This window comes from Anolis carolinensis, chromosome 2 (genome assembly GCF_035594765.1).
Source record: "Anolis carolinensis isolate JA03-04 chromosome 2, rAnoCar3.1.pri, whole genome shotgun sequence".
NCBI lineage: Eukaryota > Metazoa > Chordata > Lepidosauria > Squamata > Dactyloidae > Anolis > Anolis carolinensis.
Genome location: NC_085842.1, coordinates 165,103,236 through 165,127,574, shown reverse-complemented (window position 1 = coordinate 165,127,574; position 24,339 = coordinate 165,103,236). Strand labels below are relative to the sequence as shown.

Genomic DNA, 24,339 nt, shown 5'->3' with positions numbered 1-24,339 from the left:
TGTCTACGCCTTACACCACTGGAGAAATTATACTGTTTAGCCAGTATTGCACCACCCGACATCCACCAGGAAGCAGCAGCCAATAATGAAAGGATCAAGGCAGTGACATCTCTGGCCCATCCCCTGTTCAGACATCAGCCAGCACGTGAACATCTTAAATCAAGAAATAGCTTCCTAAAATCTACAGAGACACTCGTAGGAATACCTCAGCAAGTGAGAGTCCAAAAGTGGCAGGTTAAAACCCAGAACCTCAAGCCATGGCTGATACCAAATGAGAGACTCCCCCTGGGCACACAAAAGACTGGGCAACTTGGAAAGCACTGAACAGACTGAGCTCTGGCACCACAAGATGGAGAGCCAATTTAAGAAATGAGGCCACAAAGTGGAGTCCACAACATACAAGTGTGGAGAACAGCAAACCACAGACTTTCTATTACAATGCAGTCTGTGCCCTGCCACATGAACAATGGAAGACCTTCTTATAGAAACACCAGAGGCACTCCAACTGGCCAGCTACTGGTCAAAGGACATTTAGTATAATGCCAAGTTTTTAAACTTTGCTTGTGTTTTAAAATACATTACAACTGTACCCTCGGTTTGCTTCTGATACGATAAATATATATCTGCCTTAGCCAATGACAAAAAATCCCAAGAGCTGATAGGAAAAAAACATATGTAAGATCTGAATTGGGAAACACTGTGTATAACATAAGTCCAATTAAAAAGTCTGATACAACAAGACAATAAAAGGCAAGTATATATTTATGCAAAATCAATTACAAGAGCAGAAATGATGGTTTCATATGTAGGCTGGATTTTATACACTTACTTCCAAGTTGTGTGACCTTTTCCTATCAGCAATAGCCTGCTGTCTAGTTGAACGCCTCAAAGGTGTATGTAATATATCTTCAACAGTCCTGGTTTTTCTGTGATGTTGTAGAACCTTTGCTTTCTCAACTAATTTCTTTGCTTTGGTTATGTTGCTAGAAGTGGTGTTCATCTACCATAAAATTAAAAGTAACCATTAGCAGAGGTGACTTTTGCTTGCACAAGATAGTCCCCCTGATTTTCATGAGCTCTGGTATACTAGCTACCCCACTGATTCTGAGAGTCGGGGACTATCTGGAACAGTAAGGGATATGACAAAGGGGGCTACAGCATATAAAACGAATTGGCAAAAAGTGAGGTACCCTACCTGACATAAAAAGAGCACTTTCTCTGCGAGCAAGACACCTTTGGATCTGAAACACTGCCAGGAGTTTCAGTCCAACAATGCCTGGACATCTGTGTGATTCTCATACTGACACCATACGTAAATCCCCACAAACCCCATGGATTTTTTTCCATCATTCACTTACCATATTATATATATGTGGGCAAACCTCCCTACTTTTTTTTTCACTTCCAAGACACTAAAAAAAAGATACTAAGTTTACAGATTTTTTTTTTGTTTCTCGCAAACAACTGCTACCTGAACTCACGTGGCACAAGCAGAAGAACAGTATCTTTTAAGTAACTCTTTTAGAGTACAAGATAGTTATTTTACACATCATTCAAGATTTGCAGCTTTAAAAAGAATACTTAATCCAACTGAACCAATTTTTTTCATTATGAAGATTAATCATAGTCAAATTAATTCAATACAGTACCTTTATACTCTGTTGCATACATCGTTCAGTTACACTAATTCTGGTGAATTTCATCCTGGATAAAAAAAAATCCACTTAATTTGTTTTCAAAAAGAATAATCCTACTTACATACATTTTGAACTCTCATTTCAAGAAAACGGGTAAGACTGTGATTCTCAAGCCATTTGCTCTGGGGGAAAGGCAATTATTTTCTTCCAATGTGCAAGGAGCCAGTATTATATTTGTGCTCACTGGCTGCAACTGGCTTCCTGAGAATTCACCGGGGTCCAGCAATCAATGGCCAAAGGACTGGCACTGATTTAGAACTAATGCTTTGAACAACGCTGCATTAAAATAAACTCGTACACTAGAAAGAACTTAAAATAATTTTACCTTATTGGGCTCTTTGAATCAAAAGGTTCAGTAATCACCTCAGCTTTATATAAATCACTTTTATCAAACATGTCATTGTTTGTTTTTGGTGTTGAAGCCTGCAGAGGGATGGCAGGTGATGTGTTTTCTGTAAGAGCCTCTGCAATTCCTGCTTTTTCTGGTGTACAAAGTATGGAATTAGTGTCTTTCTTTTGTCGTGGACTTCTTCTCAACCCATTATTTTTCTGAGGTAGTTTATTTTGTGCATCAATTGATGTCCCAGCTTTAATTTGACTACAAGCTTCACTTTTCTGGTTTGAATTCATATCTAAAACTTCTCCCTTTGTTTTCAGTACCTTATTTTTTCTCCTGAGTTTGTTGGCTTTTACTCTGTGAATGTCACTCCTGCTATCTTTATCATGGAAGTTAATATTAGCATTAAAAACGGATGATTCATTTTCTAGCCTTTTATTAAAAGCATCCTCACATTCTTCCATTTCCAGTTTGTGTTTTGATGATGTTTCTTCTACTTCCTTTTGTTTACTGGTTCCTTTTTTAGCTGCTGTTTTGATTGCTTCAGATTCTGGTTGTTTAAATGCTTTCATAAACTGATACCTTTCTTCTGCAGTGCATTTAGACTTCACACCCTCTGAACCTGAAGTTTCAAGTATAGCCAATTCTAACTCTTCTTCTCCTATCACAACATTAGATTTCCTTTTCAGAGTCATTTGTTCAGTACCCTCTCCCTCCGAAGCGGGTAGAGTGCTTTGTCTTTTAGCTTTTTTGCTTTTCTGCTTTAAAAATATAGAGGCTATTTTCTGAGAAGAGAGAGATTTTGGGGGGACAGAATGGATTTGTGCAAGGACGGTGACCTTCTTAAGTGATAACTCCTGAACATCTTGGCAGCTGACTGCTTCATCACATGCAATGGGATCATCTGATGTCTGTGTTTTTGGAATATGATCTTCATTTTCTCCTTGACTTTTTAGAAAGTCTTCAAATGAAACTGTCACAGTATTGTCGTTTAAATGAGGTGTCTCATGTGCACTAGTGTCATGAGCTTGAATTTTTACTAATGGGCTTTTATCACATTCACGTATAGATGCAACTTGTTTATCATCAGCTATTTTAGATAGGTCCTTCTGTTGTGTTTCAGTGACAAAACATTCAGATGAGTCACTCTCATCCTTATGTTTCCTTTTCTTTGACGTTTTCACATTACTCTTTATTACATCTCCCTCCGTCTTGATTTTTCTTTCTTGATTTTTGAAGCTAAAAATGTTGGAAGGATTTTTGCTGCAAGCATTGAATGTTTCTTCTGTATTTGTGAGATCAAGCAACGTAGGAATACTTGGACTAATGGGACTAGTTTTAGAATCCTTTTCCTCTGAACTGAGTATGTCTATATTATTGTCACTATTAAATTCTATCAGAAAATCAGAGGTTTTCACATCATTTAATGTATTCATTAAACGACATCTCTTTCCCCTTCTCTTAAGCCTTGATGAAGACTTGGAAGAGGTTTCCAAAGATAAACAAGTTGTTTTGCTTTCTTTCTCTGTTACAGGCGAAACAATCTTCTCATTTGTAGGAGAGCTTTTTTTAAAATAATCCATTATATTGTTGGGTTTTGGTGGTGACGCCACACTATGAACATTTTTTCCTAATGGCGGAAAATATTTAGTAATTGATTTCATAGAAGGATCATCTTCTTTTTGTTTTTTGCATGGCTATAAAGGGGAACAAAAAGAAAATTGTTTGTATAACCGAACAGCTCTAACATTAGAACTGCGTATATTTCTTATGTATCTACATCTTTATTAAAAATGAATGATTTAAAATACTTGTTATGTTTATAAGCAAATAGATGCTTTATATTCAATTTTGTGTAAGATAGATAGAGGGAACATATTGGTTTTTTAACAGCAGAACCTATTTTTATAACGTAATGACAACAGTTTCATAATAAAGTAAGGCATAATTATTGAAAGTGTATATCACTATAAGTCTGTGAGTTATTAGGCATTAACTAGACTTTTCTGTTATAATCTGAAGGACTATGGCAAATATTCTATCTCTACTGCATATACAAGTAGAGCATGGAATGTGGAAGTATGGGAACAAGGAACACTGCTTTCTATCACTTTGATATCTTTAAGTGATACAAGTCGTCTTCCACTAATAGTCCTGTATGTATGCCTCTCCTAGCACCTTTGATGGCTATGACACTTTGGATAACCACTCCCCCCGATGATATCGACATAACTAGCACTTTAGCCCAGTTTCCTACAGATCTTATCCATGATTTTATCATGATGTATTGTATGTGTTTTTATAACTTGTTTTATTGTTGTTTGATTTGTTTTACTGCTTGTTTTTATATTGTCATGGCCGGGTTTGGCCCTGATGAAGGTGCACTGGGAAAATATAATACTTGTATTGGAAACTATATATTGAATGTAATTATGTTAAGAAATTGAAATAGGAAAAAAGTAATCATAAGCAGAATTGTATGCCTATAGCCCAAAAATACACTCTGCTCAGCATAAGCAAGATCAAAGTTCACCCTGAGTGCCAGGGACATATGTTAAGTGTCAACAAGAGTAGATAAGCTAATGGACAAAAGACAAATTAAGGATTTTTGGGATGTCAAGATAAGACCTGGCGTCCTGGAGGAGGGCTAATGACTCTCTGACAGCTAAGATAGGAGGAAAATCCTTAATTAATGGATTCTGAGAGCTTAGATGGAAATACCAGAGATAACGCCTAATGGAGGGTCAGAGGTCTTGAAGTAGTCTATATTTTAGGAAAATGCAAAAATAGCTTTTTAGTTAAGTGCCAAGTAAGACTTTTTTGACACTAATTGGTAATTGATAATACCTATGTGACGTAGATAGAGGTAGGCAAAATAGTATATAAGGATCTGTGTTTCTTTGTCTTGTACCCTTTTTTCCTGGAGACAGGGGGGTCTATATTGCTTATTCTCACTGGCCACTGAGAATAAACGTCATTTTTTCTACAGCCACCGGAACTCTCTTTGTCTCATTTCCTCAAACCTTTGTCTGCCATTTCAGCCCCATGTAAGCCGCCCCGAGTCCCTTCGGAGAGATGGGGCGGGGTATAAGAATAAAATTATTATTATTATTATATTTATGGAATTTGATTGGGGAAAGAGATGGAAGAGCTCCAAATCCTTTAAAGAAAACCCTAAGAAATATAGATGACTTTCAGTGAGTAGTGGGACATTTCCCTGAAAATATTTTACACAACTATTATGCGGTAAAATACAGTAATTAAAAACCTATAAAAACAATTCAAACACTATACAGCATCCCTGGTCCAATCTTTTCGAACAGAAGGACAACAGGGGTAGAGGCCATTCTAAGGGAAAGGTTCAAATTACAGCAAAAAAAATTCCATCTGAACATTAGGAAAAACATCCTGACCATAATTCACTGCCTCAGAGTGTGGTTTGGTTTCCTTCTTTGGAGGCTTTTAAATAGAGGACAGATGGCCATCTGTTAGGGGTGCTTTGATTGTGTTTTCCTGTATGGCAAGGGTTGGATTGGATGGCCCAACCCTATGATTCTATTAACTGTACTCATGATGATGGTGAGACTAAGAGAATGGCCTCTCTTGAGGAACTCAGGAGAAATATCTGCCAAACGGCCTGGACCTCAGCCTTACAGGGTTTTATATGTCATAAACTGCACTTTGAATTGTGTCTGGAAACACACTGGCAACCAGTGGATCTGTTGCAATGGAGGGTTGTGCACTCTCTGTAGCTCTTTGGACCAGCTGAGGTTTCCGAACACTCTTCAAAAGAAGGCACATGTAGACCACATTACAGTAATACAAATGGGATATTACTAAAGCATGTACCACTGTGGCCAGATCTGGCATCTCAAAGAATGGGCGCAGTTAGTGCACAAATTTTTCAAAGGCAACACTCCTGGCCACCACAGATATCTGGGCTTCCAGGTTCACCGTTGAGTCCAGCAAGACTCCCAAACTGCAGACCTGTGTCTTCAGGGGATATGTAACCCCACCCAGGACAGGCAGAATCCCTATTCCCTGATCTGCCTTCCAACTGCCCAAAAGCACCTCTGTCTTGTCTGGAGTAAGTTTTAATTTGTTTACCCTCATCCAGTCCATTATTGATGACAGACACTGGTTTAGGATCACAACAGCTTCCTTGGCTTTAGGTGGAAAGGAGTAGGAATGTTGGGGGTCATCTGCATATAGTTGGCACCACACTCCAAAATTCTAGACAACCTCTCCCAGCGGTTTCATATATACTGTTATGTTAAACAGCATGGGGACAAAACATAACCCCGAGGAACCCCACAGGACAATGGCCAGGGGTTCGAACAGGAATCCCCCAGCACCTCCTGGGTACAGCCCTCCAGGAAGAAACAGAGCCACTGTAAGACAGTGCCTCCCAGTCCCATCCCAGCAAGACGACCCAGGAGGATACCATAGTTGATGGTACTGAAAGTAGCCGAAGGATCCAGGAGAACCAACAGGGACACACTTCTCCTGCTCAGTCACTTACAAACTAGACAGAAAGAAATCATTGAATTTTTGAAATGATCTTAGAAAGCAAATACAATAGCACACCAACACAGCATCTTGTCAAGCTAGTCAACATAAGTGACTTGTTTTCAAGACTCAAGTGATGTCAATTATAAATCTGTATAACGGTCAAGCCAAAAGAGAAAGAAATGAGTTTGGATTTAGCAAACAAAATGACAATGCAAATACAGTAGAGTCTCACTTATCCAACATAAACGGGCCGGCAGAACGTTGGATAAGTGAATATGTTGGATAATAAGGAGGGAGTAAGGAAAAGCCTATTAAACATCAAATTAGATTATGATCTTACAAATTAAGCACCAAAACATCATGTTTAACAACAAATTTGACAGAAAAAGTAGTTCATTACGCAATAATGTTATGTTGTAATTACTGTATTTACGCATTTAGCACCAAAATATCATGATATATTGAAAACATTGACTACAAAAATGCGTTGGATAATCCAGAACGTTGGATAACCGAGTGTTGGATAAGTGAGACTCTACTGTACATTAGGCCTTCAGTATCCACTAGTGCTGGGTCCCAGGACTACCTCATAAATAGATTCATGGATGTTCAAATTCCATTATATAGAATGGTGCGATAAAATAGTGCCCCTTATATAAAATAGTACAATCAAGATTGGCATTTGAGATTTAATTTTTTTTCAGGTCATGGATTATTGAATTTATAGATGTGCAATCTATAGAAATGGTGGTCCAATTGTACTCAATCACTTAGACTCCAGGACTTTTATTCCAACTCGTTCCATATTTTTCCTCCTATAAAGCATGCACAAGGAATATGTGCAAGACGAAGAAAGTGACATACACACTTCAAATACAGTTGAATTGGCTTATGGCACCTGTTACAGAACATGGGGTATGCTCTTCTAACAGCTTTCTTGAAAAAGTAATGGGAAAGCAATTGAATAAGGTTGTCAAATTGTTGTTACAGACCTCCTGAAATGCAACTTTTCCCTGGAATGGTTCTCGGTCTTTGGTCCTCCAGGTGTTTTGGACTTCAGCTCCCACAATCCCTAACAGCTGGTAAGATGACTGGAATTTCTGGGATTTGAAGTCCAAAACACCTGGAGGGCCAAAGCCTGGGAACCACGGTTCTAAAGGATTTCCTGAACAGGGGAAAAGCAAATAGCTGGTTCAACCAGTTTAACTTGCAGTGCCAATATTCCCATAAGAGAAGTACAGGGGTCACTTTTTTAAAAGCCTGCATGCAAAAACAGGACTTTCAAGCAGGATAGAAAGAAAGTGTCAGAAACCTTTCCCTCTCTATAATCTGTAAACCAGGCTTGAATTCACCACTTGGCCATGGAAAGCCACTGGGTGATTTTGGGCAGACCCCACTCTCTCAGCCTCAGAAGAAGGCAAAGGAACCCCACTGAACAAGTATTTCCAAGAAAAACCCATGATAGGGTTGCCATAAATCAGAAACCACTTGGAAGCACACAACAACAATCCTACCAACACTCTTAAGCCACTACAAAATCCTCATCATCACCTTTTTAGGCAGACCTGAGACCAAGACTTTGACAATGATTTATTTATTGACTTATTTTATTTGTACCTCGCCTTTCTTCCCATGGAGACCCAATACTACTACTACTACTACTACTAATAATAATAATAATAATAATAAGCATTATTTTAACCTGTCCTCTCTCCTCAAAGGGACTCAGAGCAGCTCTCAAAAAAAATGGCAAACATTCAATGCCATATGAAATAACATGGAGGTGGGAGGTGTTAACTGGCCCTGATAGTTTCTTGTCTGGAATTCCATTATATCTTGAGTGCTGTTCTTTATTTACTGCTTATTTGCTGTCCTGAATTTAGAGTTTTTTTAATACTGGTAGCCAGACCGCATAGGGAAGCTGATGGAGAAACACAACCTACAAACTATCTACAGACCCACAAAAAAATCCAACAAAGGACAAGAGGGATCCTCTCAGCTCTACAGGAGTCTACTGGCAGGAAACAGCCAGGCTTTGAAGCTGCCAGGCTATTCAATGCTAATCAAACTGGCCATTTGCAACAGTCACATTTGCCTCAGGCAGACAAGAGTTCTTTCTCCCACCCTGGACATTCCATAGATATTTAAACCCCACTTCCCTAGCTTTCAACAGACCTCACAACCTCTGAGGATGCCCGCCATAGAGGTGTGCAAAACGTCAGGAAAAATGCTTCTGGAACATGGCCATACTGCCCAGAAAACTCACAACAACCCAGTGATTCCGGACATGAAAGCCTTTGACAACACATATTCTTCTTCCTCTCCATATGCTAACATACAAAAGTAGATTTTTAGTTGTTTCTTGAAGGAGAGAAGGGGCTGTTCCATAGGGAAGGGGTGACCACGGCCTCCTCTCGTGTCCCCCACCACCAGCACTTGGGATGGGGGTGGAAGCGAGAACAGGACCCCTTCCACTGACTGCAGTTTCTGAGCAGGGATGGGGTTTGTCAAATAGCCTGGGACCAAACAATCAAAGTGATAACAATCACATACTTTGGTCACAACCGAAAAGAAAATGAATACAAATGTTAAAAAAATAACAATTAAATAATACAGTATATATTTGGGCTAAAATATGGTAGTCCCTCAACAGTGGAAGTCGCTCCCCAGTGAGATCAGATTGGCCCCCTCCCTTCTAGCATTTAGGAACAAGCAAAGACCTGGTTATTCAAGAAGGCATTAGGCAATTGAAAGAAATATGGAAAGATGCCCGGATTGATGCAAGGTCTAAATGTTTTATATTGTGTCTGTGATTACTATCACAATTTTATAGTTTTAATGGTTTTTATCTTATTGTTATATGTTGTTGTTTTGACATTTGATGTTTATATATGTGAGGCATTGAATTTTGCCACTGATTATGTTGTGAACTGCTTTGAATCTGTTCCCCCCCCCCCCAGGAGTGAGAAAAGTGATATAAAAATGCAATACATAAATAAATAACACACGTTAAATATAATAAATACACTCAGTGGCCTTCCAGAGAGGCCCTATATCCCAGGATCTCATCCCAGGTTTTCTGTTTATCCCAAATTATCTGGCAGTGTGGACTCACATAATCCAGTTTAAAGCAGAAAACCTGGGATCAGATCCTGAGATATAGGGCCTGTGTGGAAGGGCCCATAAAAGAGCATTTAAAACTCATTTGCGAAAGTCCAGGTCCTGTCTGATCTTGAAAGCTAAGCAGGGCCTAGTTCATATTTGGATGAGATAGCAACAACACATACAAGTGTAATTAGTTGCATTTCAAAGAAGGAACTGGCAGAAATCACCTCTGAGTCTCCCTTGCCTAAGAAGACCCCATTAAATGCATGAGGTTAACGTTCGGTGGACGGAAGACTGGAAACCACAGGCCCCAAGAGGCCCCCTTTTATTCCTTGGCAGTTGGGCCTGAGAGGGGCGAAACCAAGACAACACCGAAGAAGGCTTGGCTTCCTTTCCCTTCGCCAGTGGGCCTCTGCTCGCTTACCTGGACGTCGCCGTCGGCGGAGGAAGCAGCCACGGCCATTCTCCCCGCCAGCCGCCCGGCCTTCCCTAAGGAAGGGTCTTCAGGAAGGAGCCAGGAAGAAAAGAAGGAAGGCGGGCGGGCTGTCAGAGAAAAAGGGCGCGTGAGGCAACAGCCGGGCGAAACAGAAAAGCGCGCGCAGGGCGGATTTCGAGCGCTGAGGGGGCGGGGCGTGCGCCTCTGGAGAGCACGTGACCAGGGAGCCAAGCGCAAGGAGAGGAAAGGAGTGCCCCCCCGCTGTACCCCAGTCACGTGACCTTCCCCACCAGACTAGGAGGAGGGGCTGTACTGGCGCTCTGCATTCCGGCTTTCTTTTGCAGGAGCATTGTTTAAAACACAACACACGCTCAGTCTACTACACTGCAAGAAGCACCATGGCTCAATGCTATTGAATCCTCGCAGTTGTAATTTCACAGGGTCTGTAAGCCGCCTCTGCCCAAAGCGTGCTGGTTGCCTCATCAAGCTACAACTAACCCCAACACCCAACTGCTATGGAGCCTCCAGTGGCCTAGGGGATAAAAGCCTCGTGACTTGAAGGTTGGGTTGCTGACCTGAAGGATGCCAGGTTCGAATCCCACCCGGGGAGAGCGTGGATGAGCTCCCTCTACCAGCTCCATGCGGGGACATGAGAGAAGCCTCCCACAAGGATGGTAAAACATCAAAACATCCGGGCGTCCCCGGTTAACGTCCTTGCAGACGGCCAATTCTCTCACTCCAGAAGCAACTCCGGTTGCTCCTGACACGAAACAAACAAAAAACCAACTGCTGCTCTGAGGCCGCAGAGTGAAGAGGGGGCGGCCAGGAAGACACAGCTCCATCTTGTCTCCTGCAGTATCATTCCGGAGACCCTCAATAGATACAGTATAATGTTACATGTAGAAATAACATTGAAATGTAATACTAAGATATTATATATAATAATATATTGTTATAATATCTATATCTATATCTATCTATCTATCTATCTATCTATCTATCTATCTATCTATCTATCTATATAAGAGTGATGGAATCCTGGCACTGAGCAAAACAACAAAACTAAACACCCCCCAACCTTGAAATTTCACAACACAATCCATCATCCACGCCTCGAGGTTGAAACCACAAAATATCACGTCACAAACCTCCACAGGGCCTAAAAAACAAAACAAAACGGAGCTATTCAGTGCAATTCCAATGGGCCACAGCAACGCGTGGCAGGGCACAGCTAGTATATAATATAGAGCAGGGGTCCTCAAACTTTTTAAGTGGAGGGCCAGTTCATGGTCCCTCAGATTGTTGAGGGGCCGAACTATCATTTGAAAAAAAAACTGAACAAATTCCTATGCACACTGCACATGTCTTATTTGTAGTGTAAACGCCCGCCCCCCCCAACAACATTTATTTATTTATTTATTTGCTACATTTAAATCCCACCCTCTCTCACCCCGAAGGGGACTCAGAGCAGCTTACAAGTTGTATGTACATACAATATTATATTATTAGCATAGTACACTATTAGCGTTATATATTAATATATTGTACTATACCACTATACCATAATATTATTAGTAATATTACATTATATATATATATATATATATATATATATATATATATATATTACAATATTATTATATTGTATTATTATTATTATTATTATTAGCCGCCCTTAGTCCCCTATTGGGTGAGAAGGGTGGGGGTAGAAATACTGTAATATATAAATAAGTTATTATCAATATTATATGTATACACAATATATTATATTATTACCATAACACAATACAGTAGAGTCTCACTTATCCAACACTCGCTTATCCAACGTTCTGGATTATCCAACACATTTTTGTAGTCAATGTTTTCAATACATCGTGATATTTTGGTGCTAAATTCGTAAATACAGTAATTACTACATAGCATTACTGTGTATTGAACTACTTTTTCTATCAAATTTGTTGTATAACATGATGTTTTGGTGCTTAATTTGTAAAATCATAACCTAATTTGATGTTTAATGGGCTTTTCCTTAATCTCTCCTTATTATCCAACATATTTGCTGATCCAACATTCTGCTGACCCATTTGCATTGGATAAGTGAGACTCTACTGTATTAGTAAATGAAAGAACAATACAATATTTAAAAATAAAAACAGTTTTGACCAACATACTGTAAATCTTTCAGGATTTCAATGGGAAGTGTGGGCCTTCTTCTGGCCAATGAGATAGTCAAGTTAAGTAGGATTGTTGTTGTTGTTGTGCCTTCAAGTCATTTCAGACTTTGGGCAAACCTAAATCTAAAACTGAGGGCGGGGGCCAGGTCAATGGCCTTGGAGGGCCGTATCCGGCCCCCGGGCCTTAGTTTGGGGACCCCTGATATAGAGTTTCTGTGAGTTTTCCGGGCTCTATGGCCATACTCCAGAAATATTCTCTCCTGACGTTTCTCCCACAGAGATTGTGAGGTATACTGGAAACTAGGCAAGTGGGTTTAAATATCTATGGAATGTCCAGGGTGGGAGAAAGAACCTTTGTCTGCTTGAGGCAAGTGTGAATGTTGCAATTGACCATCTTGATTAGCGTTCAATGGCCTTTCAGCTTCAAAGCCTGGCTGCTTCCTGCCTGGGGGAATCCTTTGTTGGGAGGTGTTAACTGGCCCTGATTTTTTCATGCCTGGAATTCCCGTCTTTTGAGTGTTCTTTATTTACTGTCCTGATTTTAGAGTGTTTTTAGTACTGGTAGCCAGATTTTGTTCATTTTCATGGTTTCCTCCTTTTTGTTGAAATTGTCCACATGCTTATGGATTTCAGTGGCTTCACGTGGTGGTTATAAGAATTGTCCAGCATTTCAGTGTTCCCAAATCATATTCTGTGTCCAGGTTGGTTCATCAGGTGCTCTGCCATGGCTGACTTCTCTGGTTGAGTTAGTCTGCAGTGCCTTTCATGTTCTTTGACTCATGTTTGGGTGCTGCGTTTGGTGGTCCCTATGTAGACTTGTCCACAGCTGCATGGGATACGGTAGACTCCTGCAGATGTTTTTGTAATGTTTTGTGGCTTCCCGACTCTGGAACTCCCTCCCCAGGGAGATTAGGTTGGCTCCCTCTCTACCTTCCTTCAGGAAACAACTGAAGACTTGGATGTTTCGGCAGGCCTTTGGAGATAGTCATTAATTAATCAGCCCCAGAGGGTTTTTAATAATCTATCCTGTATTTATTACGATTTTACCATTTACCATTTATGTGTTTTGAATGCATTTTTTTATCCTGTATTTTTGTTTTAATTGATATATTGTATTACTGTTTTATCTTTTTATAGTGTGATTTGTATTATGTTGCCTATATTTGTCCTATGTTGTTTGGGCCTCTGCCCCATGTAAACCGCCCCAAGTCCCCCGCGGGGAGATGGTGGCGGGGTATAAATAGTTTTTATTATTATTATTATTATTGTGAGTCACTTTTTTATTTATTTATAAATAAATACAGTAGAGTCTCACTTATCCAAGCTAAACGGGCCGGCAGAAGCTTGGATAAGCGAATATCTTGGATAATAAGGAGGGATTAAGGAAAAGCCTATTAAACATCAAATTAGGTTAAGATTTTACAAATTAAGCAACAAAACATCATGTTATACAACAAATTTGACAGAAAAAGTAGTTAAATACGCAGTAATGTTACGTTGTAATTACTGTATTTACGAATTTAGCACCAAAATATCACGATATATTGAAAACATTGACTACAAAAATGGCTTGGATAATCCAGAGGCTTGGAAAAGCGAGGCTTGGATAAGTGAGACTCTACTGTAAATTGAATTAAACTCCTAGGATTGCATAGTACGAGACTATTACATTCGTGTAAACGTGAAATAAAAATACTGTGTTACATTCTTATAGATAACTAGCTGTGCCCGGCCACGCGTTGCTGTGGCAAAATATGGTGGTCTGGGAAATAAAGTATTGAGGAACTGGTGGTAGTTAAGGTAAAGGGTAAACGTTTTCCCCTGACATTAAGTCCAGTCATGTCTGACTCTGGGGGTTGGTGCTCATCTCCATTTCTAAGCCAAAGAGCTGGCGTTGTCCGTAGACTCCTCCAAGGTCATGTGGGATGACTGCATAGAGCGGCGTTACCTTCCCGCCGGAGCAGTACCTATTGATGCACTCACATTTGCATGTTTTCGAACTTCTGGGTTGGCAGAAGCTGGGGCTAAAAGTGGGGGCTCTCTCCGCTCCCCCAATTCAAAACTGTGGCCTTTCAGTCCAGAAGTTCAGCAGCTCAGTGCTTTAACACGCTGCGCCATCAGGGGATATTATTTCCTAAAGGTTGTGAATATACAATATTTCTGATTGGTTTTTTTTGTCTGTTGGAGGCAAGTATGAATGCTGCAATTAGGAAAAATGATTAGGATGTAATGGCCTTGCAGCTTTAAAGCCTGGCTGCTTCCTCCCTGAGTGAATTTTTTGTTGGGAGGTGTTAGCTGGCCCTGATTGTTTCCTGTCTGGAATTCCCTTGTTTTCAGAGTGGTGTTGTTTGCGATATTTTATGTGCTTCTACTGTCTGTGGCTCTGAGAAAACAGAGGATTTTCCAGACTTTGATGATGGGAATACTTTGTTGGGAGGTGTTAGCTGGCCCTGATTGTTTCCTGTGTGGAATTCCCCTGTTTATTTACTGTCCTGGTTTTAGAGATTATATTGTTCTGCATTATTCTATCCCAGTAATTATTTCATATTAAAGTAGAATCTCACTTATCCAACATTCACATATATAATGTTCTGGATTATCCAACGCAGTCTGCCTTTTCATAATCAATGTTTTTGTAGTCAGTGTTTTAAATTCATTGTGATATTGTAGTGGTAAATTTGTAAATACAGTACAGTAGAGTCTCACTTATCCAACATAAACAGGCTGGCAGAATATTGGATAAGCGAATATGTTGGATAATAAGGAGGCATTAAGGATAAGCCTATTAAACATCAAATTAGGTTTTGATTTTACAAATGAAGCACCAAAATATCATCTTAGACAACAAATTTGGCAGAAAAAGTAGTTCAATACACAGTAATGCTATGTAGTAATTACTGTATTTATGAATTTAGCACCAAAATATCACAATATATTGAAAACATTGACTACAAAAATGCATTGGATAATCCAGAACATTGGATAAGCGAGTGTTGGATAAGTGAGACTCTACTGTAAATACTACATAGCATTACTGCACATGGAACTACTATTTCTGTCAAATTTGTTGTATAATATGATGTTTTGATGCTTAATTTGTATAACGATTACCTAATTTGATGTTTAATCGGCTTTTCCTGAATCCCTTCTTATTATTCAACATATTCACTTATCCTGCCGGCCTGTTTATGTTGGATAAGTGAGACTCTACTGTATATTTCTAATCTTATATTATCTGCTCAGAACTGGATTATATGAGGCTCCTTCTTCACAGCTGTATAAAATGCACACTGAAGTGGATTATATGGCAGTGTGGAGTCAAGATAATTCAGTGCAAAGCAGATAATGTAAGATTCTAAATGGGTTCTATAGCTGTGTGGAAGGGCCTTGAGTCTACACTGCCATATAATCCAGTTAAAATCAGATAATCTGTGGAAGAAGCCTAAGTGAGGCCTAAATCGGCCTGTCCCCTAACTGAAGCCTGGCTGTCCCTTGGCTGGTTGCTAGGCAACCAAGTGGGCAGAGATTAGCCCTCTAAACTGGCAGCAATTGGATAAAAACAATTATTGCTCTCCCTCTAATTAGGACTTTATTTTTCTTTTCTTTTTGTTGTATCAACCTGGAGGCATGGATGATGGGTTGTGTTGTCAAATTTCGAGGTTGCGGGGCCTGTACTTTTGTTGTTTTGTCCACTGCCCTGATGCCATCACTCTTTTATATATATAGATAATCGTGATAAGCCTCGGAATCACCTTAAGCAATTCAGACTCGCGCGCACAATTTTGAAAGGCGGGTGGGAGGAGGCCCCGCCCCTTTCCTCCTCTCGCGCGTCGGCGCTCAGATACCCGGATGCCGCGGGCTTCCGGGCTTGAGGCTGCCGCCAGCCGCGAACCTCCTCTTTCTTTCCTGGCGCGTCCCGCCTGCTTGGCTGCCCGCCCTCCTTCCTCCTTCCCGCGGGATGGAGCTGGAGACGGAGGCGCTGCTGCAGGAGGCCCGGGAGAGCATCGAGGCGGCGCGGCTCTACCGCCGGGAGCTCCAGCAGCGCCTCAAAGGGCTCCACCTGGCCCGCCAGCAGGTAGGCAGACAGACAGGCAGCCCCCCCCCCTCCTGCTGCTGCTCTTTGCTGTGGTTGGAATGCTTCCAACTCCTAGGAGGAGCATGCAACTGCTGACTAGTATCTTAAGGGCGCGCCCACACTGTAGAAGTCACGCAGTTTGATCCCACTTTCACTGCCAAGTCTCAGTGCCACGGAATCCTAGGAGTTGGGAGTTTGACAAGGTCTTCAGCCTTCTCTGGCAAAGGGCTTCCCCCCTCGGGAAACTACAAAACCCAGGATTCCAGGGCATTGAGCCAAGGCAGTGCGTCAAACTGCATTCATTCTCTACAGTGTAGATGCCCCTTTAACGGGTTGCTGTGAGTTTTCCGTGTTGTACGGCCATGTTCCAGAAGCATTCTCTGAAAACAGAGGAATTCCAGACATGAATCAACCAGGGCCAGCTAACACCTCCCAACAAAGGATTCCCCCAGGCAGGGAGCAGCCAGGCTTTGAAGCTGCAAGGCTATTCAAAGCTTAGCAAGGTGGCCAATTGCAACATTCACACATTTAACACATACACACACAGCATGCAACCCGCATTACAGTCAAAAGTTAAAATAGGCAAGCTTCTAGCAAGGAGTCAAGATCCTGTGGGCTGTGGTTTTACAAGGTACAGTAGAGTCTCACTTATCCAACATAAATGGGCCGGCAGAACGTTGGATAAGCAAATATGTTGGATAATAAGGAGGGATTAAGGAATAGCCTATTAAACATCAAATTACATTATGATTTTACAAATTAAGCACCAAAACATCATGTTTTACAACAAATTTGACAGAAAAAGCAGTTCAATACACAGCAATGTTATGTAGTAATTACTGTATTTACGAATTTAGCACCAATGTATTGAAAAGATTGACTACAACAACATCTATCTATATATATAAAAGAGTGATGGCATCACGGCAATTCACAAAACAACCCCAACCTCAAAATTTGACAACACAACCCATCATCCACGCCTCAAGGTTGATACAACAAAAAGAAAAGAAAAATAAAGTCCTAATTAGAGGGAGAGCAATAATTTTTTTTATCCAATTGCTGCCAGTTTAGAGGGCTAATCTCTGCCCACTTGGTTGCCTAGCAACCAAGGGACAGCCAGGTTTCAGTTAGGGGGCAGGCAGATTTAGGCCTCACTTAGACTTCTTCCACAGATTATCTAATTTGCACTGGATTATATGGCAGTGTAGACTCAAGGCCCTTCCACACAGCTATATAACCCATTTATAATCTTATATTATCTGCTTTGCACTGGATTATCTTGACTCCACACTACCATATAATCCACTTCAGTGTGCATTTTATACAGCTGTGAAGAAGGCGCCTCATATAATCCAGTTCTAAGCAGATAATATAAGATTAGAAATATACAGTAGAGTCTCACTTATCCAACGTAAACAGGCCGGCAGGATAAGTGAATATGTTGGATAATAAGAAGGGATTCAGGAAAAGCCAATTAAACATCAAATTAGGTAATCGTTATACAAATTAAGCATCAAAACATCATATTATACAACAAATTTGACAGAAAAAGTAGTTCCATGCGCAGTAATGCTATGTAGTATTTACAGTAGAGTCTCACTTATCCAACACTCGCTTATCCAACATTCTGGATTATCCAACGCATTTTTGTAGTCAATGCTTTCAATATATCGTGATATTTTGGTGCTAAATTCATAAATACAGTAATTACTATATAGCATTACTGTGTACTGAACTACTTTTTCTGACAAATTTGTTGTCTAACATGATGTTTTGGTGCTTAATTTGTAAAATCATAACTTAATTTGATGTTTAATAGGGTTATCCTTAATTCCTCATTATCCAACATATTCGCTTATCCAACGTTCTGCCGGCCCGTTTATGTTGGATAAGTGAGACTCTACTGTACTGTATTTACAAATTTACCACTAAAATATCACAATGAATTTAAAACACTGACTACAAAAACATTGATTATGAAAAGGCAGACTGCGTTGGATAATCCAGAACATTGTATAAGCGAATGTTGGATAAGTGAGATTCTTCTTTAATATGAAATAATTACTGGGATAGAATAATGCAGAACAATATAATCTCTAAAACCAGGACAGTAAATAAACGGGAATTCCACACAGGAAACAATCGGGGCCAGCTAACACCTCCCAACAAAGTATTCCCATCATCAAAGTCTGGCAAATCCTGTTTTCTCAGGGCCACAGACAGTAGAAGCACATAAAATATCACAAACAACACCACTCTGAAAACAAGGGAATTCCAGACAGGAAACAATCAGGGCCAGCTAACACCTCCCAACAAAAAATTCACCCAGGGAGGAAACAGCCAGGCTTTAAAGCTGCAAGGCCATTACATCCTAATCATTTTTCCTAATTGCAGCATTCATACTTGCCTCCAACAAACAAAAAAAAACCAATCAGAAATATTGTATATTCACAACCTTTAGGAAATAATATCCCCTGATGGCGCAATGTGTTATAACAAGCGCTGAGCTGCTGAACTTCTGGACCAAAAGGCCACAGGTTTGAATTGGGGGAGCGGAGAGAGCCCCCACTGTTAGCCCCAGCTTCTGCCAACCCAGAAGTTCGAAAACATGCAAATGTGAGTGCATCAATAGGTACTACTCCGGCGGGAAGGTAACACCGCTCCATGTAGTCATCCCACATGACCTTGGAGGAGTCTACGGACAACACCAGCTCTTCGGCTTAGAAATGGAGATGAGCACCAACCTCCAGAGTAAGACACGACTGGACTTAATGTCTGGGGAAAACCTTTACCCTTGACCTTAACTACCACCAATTCCTCAATACTTTATTTCCCATACCACCAGACTTCGCCACAGCAACGCGTGGCCGGGCACAGCTAGTTGACTACTAAAAGACTGACTGTGTTGGATAATCCAGAACGTTGGATAAGCGAATGTTGGATGAGACTCTACTGTAGTTAGCCTCCTCTGCCAAAGAGTACCGGTGCCTCACCAAACTGCAAGCCCCAGGATTCCAGGGTTTTGAGCCAGGGCAGCCAAAGTGGGGTCAAACTGCATTCATTCTCCAGTGCAGATGCTGCCTAGGGCAGTGGGAGTCAAGGATTGAAATCTCCTGAGTGCTGGAAACCCACCGGATGGTCTTGGGCGAGTCACACTCTCTCAGTTTCAGAGAGAGGCAAAGGGAAGCACCCTCTGAACAAATCCTGCTAGTGGGAATTGACTTGAAGGCACACAGCCACAAATCTTCACTCGTAAACCATGATATCAGATTGTTTACTGATATAAAAAAGAATAGTGATGTGATCTTCTGTCACATGGGAGAAACTTGTGATAGCAAATGTAATCAATGAGTGAATAAACAAAATTACAGTAAATAGGTGTGAAACAATATCTTGTAACAGAAGATGTGATAAGCATACTTCTTACGACCTATCTCAGAGTTCAACCGGTCAATGTTTATGTTTTTGCATTTAGCTGAACTCAGACTTCTATATCTATTATTATTTTGGATTTCATTATTATTGCTGTTAATTGCTGTCCATTTGACTTATGATGACTCCATCAATGAGAGACGTCCAAGTCTCCCTTTCCTCAACAGGCCTTATCAGATCTTGTAGACTCAGGGTTGTGGCTTCCCTGATGGTCTCAAATGTAGTCTTAACTCTTTTTCTCCTGCCTTCTACCTTCCCAAGCAGTGAGTCATGTCTCCTCATGATATGTCTGAAGTATGACAGTCTCAGCTTAGTCGTCTTGGCTTCTAGGGGGAATTCAGTCTTTTAAGCAGTCCACTGTATACATACGGTAGAACTGTTCTCCGGCACCAAATGAGTTGATTTTCTTCGTGATCATCTTTCTTCACCATACAGCTTTTGCAACCATACATAAATAATGAAATATGATTGCATGGATCTTTCTAACACTAGTACTAATATATTTGTACTCTTCTAGATTTTGTCCAGTTCCTTCATAGTTACCCTTCCAAATTATGGGGCCCTTCCACACAGCCATATAACCCAGAATATCAGGGCAGAAAGTCCCACAGTATCTGCTTTGAACTGGGTTATCTGACTTCACACTGTCATATATTCCAGTTCAAAGCAGATAATGTGGGATTGTTTTCAGCTGTGTGGAAGGGGCCCTAATGTTCTGATTTCTTGCCTGCAGTTTCCATTCTGAATAATAAGCCAAGAAATGAAAAATCTTGAACTATTTCGTTGTCTGCTTCAAACGTATATAATCTGTGATTATTATTTTTGTTTTCTTAAAGCTCAACTGTAAGCCTGCCTCTATGCTTTCTTCCTTGACGTTCTACAGTAATCATTCCACGTCCTCTTTTCTGCTAGTAGTATGGTGTCATCTGCATATCTTAAATTGTTGATGTTCCCTCAATTTTCATGCCTCTTTCGTCTTAGTTTAATCCTGCTTTATGTATGTTATGTTCAGTGTTAAATGATTTAAATAGATAGCGTGATACATTTAGCCAATTGGAAACCATTAAATTTCTCTTTATTTTGTCCAGATGGTAGCGATTTGTCCTAAGTACTAGTTATACATCAGGACAATGATCTTTTTATTCATGATACACAAAATCAAAGGCTTTTGTCTCTTGTTTAGTTCTTCAGTATATTATTTCCATTGTCTTTTTATTTATTTTTAGTCATATAATACAGTATGTTCCCTTTCTGGTGCATAGCATCCCCATTCCTGGTTTTAATTTCTCTTTGATTTCTAGGATCTTGTGGAAAAGATCTCCTGTTGTTCCTTTTTTATTACCATCTTAAATTTTTCTTCATTGACTATTACAGAAGTTCTTTTTGTCCCTGTGCTTGATTACTATAATGCTAGAAATATTTGGTAGGCTACACAATTACCACCTCTGCTCCGAAGACTCTTGCTGATTTCCAAGAGCCATGATGACAAATGTTTATGGGAACTGAAATCCAATTCATTTGGAGGACAAAAAGCCGAGAAACACTGCATTAGAGAGTTGATTAATAGTGACTAGAGGTGGGGCTTTTTCATCTGTGTCACTGGAGGTGTCATAGGCCTTCCAACAATGTCAGGCAGATTTTTTTTTAACTTAGGCATTTTAATTACTAGTAGTTATCTGATATGTTTGGTGTTTATTCTTTTAAAAGACTGTAATATAGTGGTACTATTTATAATCGTTGTGAATGATCTTCAAATCACTCATGATGAAGATGTAGTATAAATATTTTAAATTAAAGGATTACATTATTTTGTGCCTTTGTACATTAGTGTACATTTTGTACATTAATCCTATTGTACTTTCTTGATTTGCCACATTAGTAGAGTTGGTGTTTTGTTTTTTGCATTCTTGTTTTACTTCAGTAATCAATTGTGATGAGTTGCATTCATGTAATTAAGACCCCTTGCATCAAGTCCTGGGCCAAAAAGTTTTTGCTTTGCATAGTCAGCCGGTTTACTGGATTATAACATGCCTAAAGATTTGAGAAAGTTCTTCCTTTCTTCTTTCCTGCCCCTTCTGCTTTATATATGTAACAACGCACTTCCTTTTTTCTGAAGTCCTGAAATAACAAGTGAAGACGGCTTAAGTGTAGGGGCACTACAAAGCCCTACGAATGTGTCTTAAACAGGAAGTCGGCTTTTCATAACTGTAGTAGAGCATCCTGTGTTGTTTGTCAGTACTTCTGAAGATCAAAAAGTCACATCTGGCTGATATTCTGCAACTTCTTTTGTATGAGAATCTGTTTTTTCCATCTGGTTCACTCATGGCTGATTTCTCCCTTGTGCCTTTACAAGCTATATTCTTTTACTACCTACTTTTTTCAGTGTGGGGAGTAGCTTCAGCCTTATTATAAATCCTGAATATCTGGATAGCACTCTGCCTGCTTATGGGAACTAAGTAAAAGCTGAATTGGGGTGTCTCACCTTCAAATAAATCAGGTACAGACCCAGTTTATAAGTTTTCTCTCTCATGGAGAGGAATGGATATGCAAGAAACTAAGACACGTAGAAGAGTCAGACATCATCTTCTGAAAAACTTTCCTGACACCTTGATAATGATAGTCACCAGGACATCTATTTTGAAATTCTGTTATGTTGACATACGTTTAGTGACATTCCTTGTTTATTTATTTACTAGTTGTGCTCAGCCATGCATTGTTGTATCTTATGGGAATCCTTTGTTGGCCAGGTGGAATAGCAGTGAATAGCTTTGCAGCCTCAAAGCCTGGCTTTTTTCTTCTTATGGGAATCCTTGTTTGGTGAGCTGGAATACAATGGAATAGGCTTGCTGCTTGGAAAGTTGGATACTTGCGTTCTAGGGGAATGTTTTATTGAGCTGCTAGAATTGCAATGAATAGCCTCACTACTTCAAAGCCTGGCTGCTTGCTACCTAGGGGAATCTTTGGTTGGTCAGCTTCAATAGTACAGAGTAGTATTGCTACTTCAAAGCCTGGCCGCCTTCTACCAAGGTTAATCCTTTGTTGATCTGGCTAAATTGCACTAAATAGCCTTGCAGCTTCAATGCCTGGCCATGTTTTATCTAGGAGAATCCTTGGTTGTCGAGCTGGAGTAGCAGCCTGGAGTTGAAGCCTGGCTACTTCCTTTGTAGGGCATCCGTGCTAGGCCAGGTTGAATGGGACGGAGTAGCCTCGTGGCTTCAAAGCCTGGGGGTTTTCTACCGAGGGGACATCTTGATTGGTTGAATAGCACTGAATAGCCTTGCTGCTTGCAAGCCTGGCCGCTTTCTATCTTGTGGAATCCTTGAATAGCAATGAATAGTCTCGGTGCAGCAAGTATGAATGCTGCAATTAGTCACCTTGATTGGCATTTAATGGGCCTTGCAGCTTCAAAGCCTGGCTGCTTCCTCCCTGGGGGAGGTGTTAGCTATCTCTGATTGTTTCCTTTCTGGAATTTCCCTGTCTTCAGAGTGTTGTTCTTTATTTTCTGTCCTGATTTTAGAGATTATATTTTTCTGTATTATTATACCACAGTAATTATTAATCCCGGGAGCGGCTTGAGCGCCCGCTGTTAGCTCCAGCTCCTGCCAACCTAGCAGTTCGAAAACATGCAAATGTGAGTAGATCAATAGGTACCGCTCCATTGGGAAGGTAACGGCGCTCCATGCAGTCATGCCGGCCACATGACCTTGGAGGTGTCTACGGACAACACCGGCTCTTCGGCTTAGAAATGGAGATGAGCACCAACCCCCAGAGTCAGACATGACTGGACTTAACGTCAGGGGAAACCTTTACCTTTTTTTAATTATTATATATTATATATTATATTTATAATCTTATATTATCTGCTTAGAACTGGATTATATGAAGCCCCTTCTACACAACTGTATAAAATCCATACTGAACTGGACGATATGGCAGTGTGGACTCAAGATAATCCAGATCAAAGCAGATACTGTGGATGATGTGCCTTGGCATTTTGGGTTATATAGCTGTGTGGAAGGGCCTTGAGTCTACACTGCCATATAATCCAGTTCAAATAAAATAATCTGTATTTTATAGGCAGTGTGGATTCAGGCCTAAGTGAACTCTGCCTGTCTCCTGTGCTCCATTGTGACTGAGGGGGTTGTTATGACACAAAGGAGTGGGGCCTACTTTTCTGACTGGCAGCCAGGAGAAGAATGCCTCTTCCTCATCCCCCCCCCCCCCCCGCCGCCCCACTTTCTAATTGGAGGTCTATGTGTTCCTGTGTGTGCAAGGAGGGAGGGAAGCTCCTCCAAAAATAACAGCCCTGGCAACTGGCTCTCTCTACCTGCTCTTCTCCACATGCCAGGCTCCCCTGTCAGCTATAAACACACCCCCCCCCCCCCCCCCGCAAGTGCAGAGAATGAAGGGAAAAGAGGGGATGGAAGTCTAGTGTGTGCACTGCTCTGTGGGTAGGGCCAGATACTAGTTGAGACAGCCCCATGGTTGCCATGGCGGCCATGAAGTCCTGAGCTGCACCATAAGGAGTGGTCTCGGCATGGACATTGAAGTCCCCCAGCACAATGAGC

At 40.7% G+C, this 24,339-nt stretch overlaps 2 protein-coding genes across 2 annotated transcripts in view; one reads left to right on the top strand and one right to left on the bottom strand.

The window, feature by feature from the left end:
• Window positions 1-10,278, bottom strand: part of atad5 (ATPase family AAA domain containing 5) — a 34,095-nt gene extending 23,817 nt beyond the window's left edge. Inside the window, exons 1-4 of the mRNA XM_008114385.3 lie at window positions 10,076-10,278; window positions 2,023-3,731; window positions 1,650-1,704; window positions 830-1,000 (exon numbers count right to left, since the gene is read on the bottom strand). Of these exons, the coding sequence (XP_008112592.2) occupies window positions 830-1,000; window positions 1,650-1,704; window positions 2,023-3,731; window positions 10,076-10,114 (1,974 nt within the window). The 5' untranslated portion in view covers window positions 10,115-10,278. The remainder of the gene's footprint in view (window positions 1-829; window positions 1,001-1,649; window positions 1,705-2,022; window positions 3,732-10,075) is intronic.
• A 5,823-nt stretch (window positions 10,279-16,101) lies between these two features.
• The window catches only part of crlf3 (cytokine receptor like factor 3), a 28,050-nt gene continuing 19,812 nt past the window's right edge, over window positions 16,102-24,339 (top strand). Inside the window, exon 1 of the mRNA XM_003223178.4 lies at window positions 16,102-16,336. Within this exon, the coding sequence (XP_003223226.1) occupies window positions 16,220-16,336 (117 nt within the window). The 5' untranslated portion in view covers window positions 16,102-16,219. The remainder of the gene's footprint in view (window positions 16,337-24,339) is intronic.